The 11,535-nt window shown below is 34.6% G+C and overlaps 1 protein-coding gene across 1 annotated transcript; it reads left to right on the top strand.

Moving 5' to 3' along the window:
• The first annotated feature begins 1,809 nt into the window (after positions 1 to 1,809).
• LOC114627769 (prolactin-4A1-like) lies at positions 1,810 to 10,877 on the top strand. Its single transcript, XM_028775672.1, has 5 exons — positions 1,810 to 1,904; positions 4,116 to 4,291; positions 7,490 to 7,594; positions 8,712 to 8,891; positions 10,576 to 10,877. The coding sequence occupies exons 1-5, from the start codon at positions 1,871 to 1,873 to the stop codon at positions 10,762 to 10,764; spliced, it is 684 nt and encodes a 227-aa protein (XP_028631505.1). The 5' UTR covers positions 1,810 to 1,870; the 3' UTR covers positions 10,765 to 10,877.
• Positions 10,878 to 11,535: the final 658 nt, after the last annotated feature.

The raw sequence follows: 11,535 nt of genomic DNA, 5'->3' as shown, positions 1-11,535 counted from the left end.
TTAGATTTGTGATGCCAAACATTTTCTCATGTGTTTACTGGTCATTTACACTTCATCACTTGAGAACTGTTTGCTCATTCCAATAACCTATTCACAAATAAGGCTGCTTATAAAATGAAATTTTTATGGTTTGATAGAATCTGATAGGTAAGTTTAGGAATTGAAGCTAGATATCAAATATCTTGAATGTCTTTGTGACATAAGTACATCCTTCCTATTCAGGAAAAGTAGCTGAGATTTTAATATATATATGGATATATAACACCTTAAAATCAATACTTAACTAATGATAATTTTTAGTAACTCTTTGACATCTCTCATCCTTTTATTCTCCACACATTACTATTTTGTGATAATAAAAAAAGCTGTTATTGTTTATATTAGAAAGTACACTATATATGAATTTGGAAAGTTTTTTATTTATTGTATAAAACAATGAGAAAGCAGTACATTCTAATATAAGATGGAAATATAATATGACTATAATTGAAAAATGAAAATTTTAATCTGGTTTGAGTAACTGGAAGACTATTATAGCTTTAAAAAGAAAGATTATGCAAGATTGTGCAAAAGATTCCATTGAGCTCATTTTCTGTTAGTTATCTACTTCAAGGCATGCAGTCTACCCTTAAGAGCAGTTCGTTTCTCCAATGAGAAACCCTTGGAGGAAGTAAATTTTCATTTGTAAGTGGTTACGCATTATATAATATTAACATCCAGTGTCTCATAGATGTGGAAATCCAGTTAGAAGAACAGAAATGATAGCAGACAGGGTGGGAAAGGTATTCCCGTAAGGTATAAACTTACTGAAAAATCCCAGCAGAGAGTCATTGACTTCCTATGCAGTATCATGGAAAGAGGTCCCTACAATCCATCACTCTATACAGGCTGCTGCCACTGATCATGACAGAAATGAAAGGTTAGAGATTAATGTTGAACATACCTGACTATGTAGTTGGATAAAAGCTGAGACTCAGCTGGAGGTCCTGCTATCCTGTCTGAATTTCATGATGACAGACAGCACCCAGCCTGATACTGGGGTCAAGTATCCTTGAGGACCTAATCTACCACTTATTGACATAATTCATACAAAATGTGTTGTTGGATTTAATGATAATGTAACTGATGTAAAGAATCAACTACTTTGTTGTTGTATTTAAATCCAGGTGTACAGGTGGAACTGATACTTTCTACAGCCAGTACAATGGCTGAAAAATCTGACAAGGGACACCCTAGATTCAAACAGGAAGTCTTTTACAGTTGTTTCACTAAATTGATATAATGCACCCATTAAGTTACGTTATTAATGCATTTTGCAACTATATACCACTTCTCATTTCAGCCTAGTATAGAGAGGTAAGCATCTTACACTATTGCAAGATATTGGCAAATACTCTTAAAGATTAAATTTTTGAAAATGTGGTTCTTGTCTGATATTCAAATGTTAGAAAACTAATAAAATACGTATATCATACCACTAAAGTTCTGGGAATATTACAGAGTTGATATAACTTTAGGAGAATCTAAAAAAACTGAAAAGAAAAAGAAATAGACGTATATCAATTCTCCCTGTGTTTATTTTTAATATAGTTTCCACTTCATCCATTGTCATGAAATAGGCAAAGAAATGCACATATAACTAGGTCTATGGGAACATTAATGAGGCCATTACAATTCCCTGAGGGAGTACAGTCATGGGACTCTCCTTTGGATTTCAGGAATTCTGGATATCCTTCCTCCCGTTACCTAGCAGTGTGGCCTGAAGGTAGTGCGATGGAGTATATAGGAAGTGGAAAGTTAACTGAAGGCAAGCCTCTACTGAAGAAGCTATCCTCCTTGGGTATCCAAGCTTCAGTGAGACTTCTCAGAAATGCATCTGTCTTTAACTCAGCAATTGTCCTCCCGTAAGTATTGCTTTTGTTCTTGTTCTCCTAGATAAGATAAAGAAATGCATTCTTTTACCAAGCTCAGTATGGATGGCTTGTGCTTCCTAGATTGGTGCCCTATCTAGGAAAAATTACACTTTTTTATTTTGCATGGCTTACTTGAAGTAAGGGTATATAGATCTGAGAAACTTTTTCTCAATTGCTATAAAATGCTGCTACACAGTAAACTCCTAGACCAGTAGTTTTTAAAGAAAAGTCTTCCTTCTCCTTAGAAAACACATGTCAATGTCTTGAGAAGTTTTGGGTTCTTTTAGTTGATGTGAGTAAGAAAATGTTTCTGGTACCTACTGTGTGGAAACCAGGAATTTTTCTGTGCATCTCCCATGTAAAGAACAATTACAAATCAAGGTATAATTCAAAATTCAAAATTGCAGATATGGATTTGTTTTTTTAAATGAGAACATAAAGACTCTATTGGTAATATTCTTTCCAGAGCCAGTTACTTCTATAAGTTTCTAGATCTAAATGAATCTAAAGAAATTTTCAATGCAGGAGACTGATACAGACAAGCCTAGTATATGTGATTATTACCCAGCTTTGACAATTTCATTCAACCAAAATACCATTTCAAAAGAAAAAAATGCTAGGGTTAAGTATTTGTCTCTAGAGACTTGATGATATTTGCAAGAATAATGAATTAGTAATAATGATACAATAGTTTTACAAAACAGAAAACCAAAATCATCAGTCTCTAAAACTCACATTGGTGAAATTTCTACAAATAGTAAATATAAAGAATATGTATGAGCATAGTTTAATAAAGAGATATTTGTTGTATATAAAATGTTTGGAAATTCTTATGAATTTAGAAACTTTAATATATGTAATATAAGTTATTTAACCATATTAAATCATTTTTAGCTAAAAATGTGAAAATTAACTTGTATGCTACAGAATTTTGGTATACCTAATTTTTAATATTTCAATTTAGACAATTTATTATTCATAATTCTTTACCAATTTCATATTTTTATATTAGACATTTCCATCTATTTCTTAAATACCTATTCATTACTATCTATTAAAGGTTATGTGGACATTGGGGTCCTGTATCAAGAATATTTCAGGTTAATGTGGTTAAAGGCAGATTTTAATTTCATACATACAAACATACCTGTTCAGCCTTTTGTGAGTGCAAATTATTAGTATGTTAAAACTGTGTTTCAGTAAATATAATGAAAGGCAAATTTATGATGAAATCATCAGTGAATCATTGTCACATATTGAAAAGGGACATGCTACTGCAAGCAGAAAAAAGTAGACACATTCTAACTCATAGGCAATCTATGATAATGTGTTACTCTTTATATGTAAGGCCAACAATTCCAGGCAGCACTGGACCTAAGGGCTACATATGTGACACCTGCCAAACAGATACATAGCAATAGCTCACAGGTGTGTAGGATGTAACAAGTAAAGTGCAAAGTCCACAATTTGGTCATTCTAACTCAACATACTGATTCTAGGACTATGAAAAATCAGGGAACCTCAGTCCACCATCATTTTCATCAATATAATGGGATAATGAAGGCTGAGAATGCCTGGTGGCTTCTGTAAACAGTAAATTCAGGGGAAGTAATCTGAAGTTTTTAACAAAGGGACAAAGGTATGAGATGACAATGGTAAGTTAGAAAATCCACACTGTGACATTATTTTCTTGGGAGAACTGTCTTCTTCTTCCACACCAGCAATCCAAGCACCATGTGTTTATTTTGATCATGTAGGAAAATAAGTCAAATCAATGAACTGTGCTGTCTTTGTCATGTCAGTGCCGAAAACGCTGCTATCTGGCATTGAATTATAAAAAACAAACTGGTGAAAATTTTACACTGAGCATCACAAGAAACTCTTAAGACATTGACCTACCTGGACAGAAAGACTAGCTCATCCTGGATCAGATTTAGTTAAGTAGAAAGTAATGTTTAGAAAAATACAGAAGCAATTCTAGGAGTAACAGAAAGAAAGCCTTCTATTTTAGTTTCAAACTATAAACATGTGCAGGTATAATTATTCCACTAAATCTAAAACACAAAAAAGTTATCCCTCTATGCAAACCAAAAATTATTAATGTATAAGGTACAGAGGACAGCATACACTTTCCTAAACAAGGTGACTGCTGAAAACCTCATAGAAAAGTACTTTAGCAAGGCTCCCCTTCTTCTTTAACAGGGACAGTACTCTTGCTGTTGGTATCCAACCTGCTTCTGTGGGAGAACACAGCTTCTGCTATGGAAGCTAAAATGTTGAATGCCTACAACTACACATCCTTTGGGGACACATGGAATCAGGCAATCAAGTTATCCCAGACCATGAATCACCGAATTTCAGAACTATCCACTCACTTTGTAAGTACCCTCACTCATCTTACAGACTGTTTATCATGCCAAGGAAGCTGAAAGGGGAAAAGCATCATGGGCCAGTTTCAACATAATATACTTTGACAAGGAAAAGCTTAAATTAATAACTCTGTCTGGCAATCCATTTTCAGTTTCAAGTTATGTACTTTGGCTGACAAAATGTTGATGTTGTTAAAGACAAGCTTTAATACGATGAGCAGGAATAAGTGTATTCCCAGGAAAAAAGGCTAGCATAATCAAGCTATATATGCCATTCTTGAAGCTTGACCAAAATGGAAATACTGACCTCAGTCATAGATCATTTTATCACCAGTATCTGCAGCATCAAAGGTCAGCAGAGCAGCATTCTTTAAATTCATTAGCTCACTAAACAAAGTTAAAACATCCAGAGAGGTGTTAGAATTATGCCAAATACACTGCAAGTGGCTTTAAACTTTTTTCTAATTATAATGACTACCACTGTACATTTTAGAACTAACATGAATGCAATGGCATTTGGCATGACACTTGAGATGGCTTCTTACTCTTAAACACTGAATCTCCTTCCAATAATTTGAATAGGATAAAGAGTATCAATCCATTGTTCCAAATGCCTATCTAAATCCTCTTGTATACTCAACACATTAATAACTTTTTTTTGCTAAATGATTAACAAAAGTAGCTGTCTTAACTTCATGTGTCAAAGCAGTTGCAGAAGCAGTAGTGCTAGCAATTAACGTAATTAAAGCTGTTTTACCAGCAATGATCAAGCCCACTACACTCTTGCTTCTGCTTAAAGCCTAACTCACTTCTTTCCAGCTCACTTCACTTGCAAGCTTTTTTCAGAAAACCAAGGTTCTGTAACACTCTGGACAGTAAGACAAAAGTTATTAATCTAACAGGCTGGCAAACCAAGGACAGGTAAGATTCTGCACTGAGCCTTACCAACCTAAGACATAAATTCATTGATTTTGATAATGCATATTCCACAATAGTTAAGGAAGGCATTTTGGTAGAATGACCTAAGACAGGCTCATTCTTGTTTATGCAATAAAAATGGGGAGATGTGGAGAGATTTGGGGGCTGCCTGCCAGGAATCTGACATTGACCAATGACAAAGAAATGGGCTATAGGCAGGAAACTGACATTAGGCTAGAACAAAGAAGTAATTTCAAGCAGTAATCTAAATCCTAGGCTAGAACAAAGAAATAATTTGAAGTAGGAATCTCAATCTCAAGCTAGAACAGTGATTGATCATGGGAGTGTTCACAGAACTTTGTTTATTGCCTTGCTTGTTCTTTGACTATTTATGTTTACTGTCTTGCTTGTTCCTTGACTATTTGCATCTATAGTATTGCTAGTTCCTCAACCTAGAACTGACCTTAGTACTTGTATGTAATTAAAATGGTATAAAAGCAGCCAGGCAGTGGTGGTGCATGCCTTTAATCCCAGCACTTGGGAGGCAGAGGCAGGCAGATTTCTGAGTTTGAGGCCAGACTGGTCTAGAGAGTGAGTTACAGGACAGCCAAGGCTACCCAGAGAAACCCTGTCTTGAAAAAAAAAAAAAACAACAATAACAAAACAAAAACAAAATTAAAAGGGGGGGACTGGAAAGATGGCTCAGCAGTTAGGAGCTCTGTTCCTCCAGAGGTTCTGAGTTCAATTCCCAGAAACCACATGGTGGCTCACAAACATCTGTAATGGGATCCGATGCCCTCTTCTGGTGTGTCTGAAGACAGCTACAGTGTACTCATATAAATAAAATAAATAAGTCTTTTGAAAAAAAATGGTATAAAAGCAAAAAGGAGGAGGGGTATGGAATAGGGGGTTTCTAGAGAGGGGAAATGGGTAAAGGGGATAATCTGAAATGTAAATAAATAAATAAGATATCCAATATAAAAGGAAAAACCTTAAGCTACTAACATATGAAAGGGAAGAACAGCACAGTTTGATGAAATGCCAAATGTTTGCTATGAAAACAAGAACCTTTTTCTTGATAATTTAACTTTTACTTTAATTGACTCTTGTAACATGAAAGTTTAAGGCTGAGTTAATGCTTTGGTTTTCTACTGCTTGCTAGAGGAGATATAAGTCCTTTGGTATCCTTCATTTAGGACACTATAAATATCCAATAAAGAACTGCTTCACAGTGAATTTGAGGGATTGAATATAATTAAACAGACTAAGAATAAATGAGGAAGGAGTAAAAATAAGTAACCAACTACAGAAATTCCCAAATGCTAAGAACCACCATGGAACTAATGCCAAGACATGAGCTTAGAATGGTAGGTTTAGTTTAGAGCTGAAAGCAGATCCTCTACTCATGGGGAAGGTCATTTAATACAATATGCCATCTAATTTAGAATAAATAATAGTGTAACCATAGATGGGGACTTCAGGACATCAGTTAGCATTTAGGAATGTATCTCAAGGTTTACTATAAATATATATTTCTATCATACATTATGTTCACTAGATATTCTCTCACTTCATAGTTCTCTCAGCAACTCTTTCAATCTATCACAAATTTTCTCAGCAGTAGTTTTGATGATAATCTGTCAAGTACACTGAAGTACTTGTAGTAATTAAACAATGACATATTGGTAAATGTTTACACAATATTGTGTCTATTTTAACAGACTTATTGTTTAATATTTCCTAGTATAGTATACTCTGTAGTTTAGAACTCACTTTGCCATGACACAAGAATATTGTGAATTTACAACTGTCTTTGGAATAAAACAGTCATGTAGATCAGACCATTTGAAACAGAATATCCATTCAGATGATGCTTGGTTAAGGAAGCATCAATTTGAATTTAAAAGAATTTTTAAAAAATGAATAATAATATATAGAAACTTTGGCAGGGGTGCAAATACTAATCAAATATTACCATATTACAACACTTATTTCTGTACTTTTCTAAAGGTGTAAGTATCTGCTTGCCAAACAGTAGCTTTTAGCCAAAGATGAGAATAACAAGGATGGAAAGAGGTTGACAGATTAGAAAATTGGAGGTGTCAAAAATGAGACTACAATTAAAGTGTAAAGAAGTAGATTTAAAAGTTACTTGTCTAATTTCTTATTTTCTTTTTCAGTGTTATTTAACTTTATAATTTTATATCTATCAAATACATTAATGCCCAGGTTGTTATTAAAATTACTTGATTTAAAAATGACAGGTAATTGAGTACTTCATCATTTCAGAAAGTATTTTATGGCCAAGGCCGAGGATTTGAGCAGAGAACCTCCAGATGCCACACTTCTTCCCTCTCTTTTCCAGAAAACAAGGAGCAAGCCCAAAAGACCCAAGTGAGTTCTCACCTTTGGCTTGTTACCACAACAGCAAAATCACTGCAGTGGCTTTGTCAAGTACATATACTACTTATATTATACTACAGCATAATAGTAGATGGCTATCAGACTGGCAGAAAAATAGATAAGGAATATGAACTCATAGAACAATCTTGTTGAAAAATAAACATAAAATATTACTAAGTAACATTATAGTAGTATTTCTATACATTCAGAAAACCCATTTTACCAATGCCTTGTCCATGAAATCATATTTACTACTCTGTGTGTTCTATATGAGTCAAACCTGACCCCACAGTTAAATATGTACTTATGAAGCACTAATAGAGTTGTGTTCATCATATGTTACACTGATGCTGTGTTGACAGAATTTAACATTACCAAACACTATACTATCTATTCTTGATATTTATGTCTCCTATGGATCTACTTCTGCTTCTTGATATAAGTGTCCATTCCACTAAGGTCTCTCTACCTTTACATATAATATAATTGGGAGCCTAAATGCCTAAATGTCACTTGAAGAAAGAAGTCCTACAAAATGCAATATTATGTTCCATAAGAAAAAAGTTGTCCCTATTGTGATGAGGAGGTTATATGGGATGCTGACTTTAACTAATAATGGATGGTTATTATCTCTCACTTAAGTTCTCTTCCATGAAGCCACTTAAGTGATTTACAATGAACGTTATCACCTATAGAAAATGTGCCACAGATATAACCAACTTTCTTGTTTTTTTAATGTTATCAGCATTTTGTATGTCTACATTCTTATTTATAGCAATAACAAATAGTAATTAATAATAATAATAATAATTAATAATATAAAGTAAAAAAGGAAGTTGAGGAAGAAATGACAATTGTTCAGAGTTCACTAGAATTTTCTCTAGAAAACTCATAAAACATTCTTCTGATATTTCTGATTTTAATTGTGCAAAAATTCTATAACATGAGGTCAGTGGCCATCAAATCTGTGCCATCAAAATAATATTCTCAACATGTATATGAATGACCAAATGAGAGCCTATTTCAGCTACTTGAGTGAAATCTGCCTGTATTTAATACTATTACACTTCCTTTATTCTAATGGAATTGTTCAATTGTGGTTGCTTAGCTGGAAGTTCTGCTGGGTTTGGCACACAGCTTATTGCAAGCCTGGGTCAACCCTCTGTACCATCTGTGGGCTGAAATGCACGAGAGGCTGGGATCCACTTCTCCTACCCTCTACAAAGCCTTAGAGGTTAAGACCTTAAACAGAAATCTCCTGGAGGCCATAAAGAAGATTGCCCTCAAGGTAAACAGCTTCCCGACATATGAACAGGGTAACCTGGGTGTCTTAGTTTGGGTTTCATTGCTGTGATGAGATACTATGACCAGGCAATTTTTATAAAGGAAAACACTTAACTTGGGCTTGCTTACAGTTTCAAAGATTCAGTCCATTATCTTCATGTTGGGAAGCATAGGCACATGGAGGCACATATGCTGCTGGAGGAGACAAGAATTCTACATCTTAATCTAATGGTAATGAGGAAAGGCTTCCTCTGTAGATAACCAGGAGGAGGATCTCATTCCACATTGGGCAGATCCTCATTCCTGCAGTGACATATATTCTCCAACAAAGCCACACCTAGTCCAATAGTGCAGTGGGGCAGTTAGTAATTTGGTATAAATTAATATCAAATTGATATCCTAACTCTGCCATTCCCTGGGCCATGAATATTCAAATCACCACATTGGGTAATGGAAAATGAATCTTGAAACACTTCCACTTGCAACAACAACACAAAGTGGGAAGAAGAGTATATCCAATTAAGTCAATATATTATCTGTTCATACGAACAACACCTAACCTTCTCAAAGATACTTTACTTCCTTTTCTCAAAGGATCTGGAAAGCAAACACCTGCTGCTCATAGTGATTTGGAAAGCACTTTTCTAGAAAGAAATACAAATGTATAACTATCCCAGCAGATTTTATTAGATATAGATAGTTAAGGTTGGAGTATCTATATCTTAATACACAAATTCTAATCTTCATTGGGTATAAATATTTGTCCAAATACACTGTATGGAGTACTTATTCAGTAGAAAAGATTACTGTGGTGTCTGAATGTATAAAACATAAAGACAAGGAAGGGACAATCATGAAGAACAGTAAAAGTTCAATAATTAACAGAATGTATCCTACTCCTTTCATGTTCCTTTTGATATCAAATTACTAATTGCCCACCAGTCTGCTCCTGTGCTGTGTGAGACTTTTCCTATGGAAACATAAGACAAACAGGTCTGTTCACCCCAGAAAGAAAAGCTATGACAGACAAATGTAACAACTACACTGAAGTTCATTTTGTTGAAACAATGAGTTTTTAATGGAGTTCTAATATGAATATGGTTGAGTTACTTGCAAGAGAAAGGGTGAGTCGATGCAGCAGCATTATAGAAAAATTCTACCCCAATTCCTAACACAGATGACAATCATGAAAGCTAAATCCTTAGAACTCACTGCACAATTTGCAGGAAGCTTGAGTGGTCTAAGAGAACGTCTTCCCACAGTTCACTGTGTTAGTATCTATATTACTATTAATCATTTACTGATTGTAAAGCTGGGGGAGCCTTGAGAATTTTCTAAGATTCTCCTTCCTCAGACATAAAATTGTGTTTACTTCTTTTCGTCTTTTGAACTTGTTCTTCTGTCTTTGGAGCAATGGTTGATTGGGTACAAATTATACAACGTCCCAGAAAAACAAACTTCAGTGTGAAGGCATCAATTTCATGCCACAAAATGTATTGATTTGTCACATTTCTAGTTTTAAATGGCTAATATATTTTAAGTACTCTGTTTCAGGTAAATGAAATTCCCTGGGTTTGGCTGAAGGTTTACAATATTAACTTCTCACAAAATTGAATTTAGTGTGTAGAAGACATAGAATCTCAAGCTCGCATCTATAATTAACACTTAACTATTATTTTGATGATTAGGGTAATTTTGAAGTCAAGGAAAACCGGAACTCTTCTGCCTGGTCTGAATTGGAATTCTTGCAGTCACCCAATAGAGACACCAGATACTTTGCTTTTCATAACCTGTTTCACTGCCTGAAAAGGGATTCAAATTTAGTGGAAATGTATCTGAAGCTTCTGAAGTGCCGACTCATCCAAAGCTACTGCTAAGAACTCATAATATCCTTCTGCCACAGTGATGGTTCTCGACAATGCACTTGTGTAAAGTACCTGAGTATAATGGCTCTGTTCTTTAAAAGTAAAAAATGAAAAAAAAATCTGAACAAAGTTTCTCAAGATATTTTTTGATTTAATAAAAAGTACACTAAAAATATTGATGAGTTCTTATCAAAAATGCACATATATCAAAACTGACCCTGGCAAATGAAGTCCTTTCCAACTTTAGAATCACAAAATGTTACATGAATGACATTGTTTTTTTTTTAAATGACAATTATTTTATTAGTTGGTTATCATCAGTTATGTATAAGAATACCTTGTGTGCACAGATTTATTGTATCATGTGTGCACATGGAAGGACCAGAAGTTTCCATAGGACATCTTCATCTATTATGTACAAACTTACTTCAATTAATATTAAATATCACTATGTCACATACATGCATATAGACATATTGTATAGGTGTGTGTGTGCCTATTTAGAAATGAGAGACAGACTATGACTACTCAGGCTTGTAAATCTCCACAAAAGCTGCCTGTTGACATTTGCTTATAGCCATCTGTTTCAATGTTTTTCCACTGGGACCCAAGACTTGGTGTTTGTATACATGTATGACAGGCCTATTGCTGATTTTAGGCCTATGGCTGATTTTAGGCCTTCAGTGGGTAAGCAGGGCTGCCCCTGACATCTCCTCCCTTCTCTAAGTATAGAAGGGCTGTGGCAATTCTAATCTTGCTAAGGCGGGGTTAGAGAACTGACCT

Source organism: Grammomys surdaster, unplaced genomic scaffold (assembly GCF_004785775.1).
Source record: "Grammomys surdaster isolate TR1022 unplaced genomic scaffold, NIH_TR_1.0 258, whole genome shotgun sequence".
Taxonomy (NCBI): Eukaryota; Metazoa; Chordata; class Mammalia; order Rodentia; family Muridae; genus Grammomys; species Grammomys surdaster.
The sequence above is the reverse complement of the archived record's forward strand: the minus strand, read 5'-3'. Positions and strand labels throughout refer to the sequence as shown.

Coding starts and splice junctions, on each gene's coding strand:
- LOC114627769 (XM_028775672.1), top strand. CDS start 1,871: ATGCATCTGTCTTTAACTCAGCAATTGTCCTCCC. Junction 1,905..4,115: donor AACTCAGCAATTGTCCTCCC/GTAAGTATTGCT, acceptor CTTCTTTAACAG/GGACAGTACTCTTGCTGTTG. Junction 7,595..8,711: donor AGCAAGCCCAAAAGACCCAA/GTGAGTTCTCAC, acceptor GTGGTTGCTTAG/CTGGAAGTTCTGCTGGGTTT.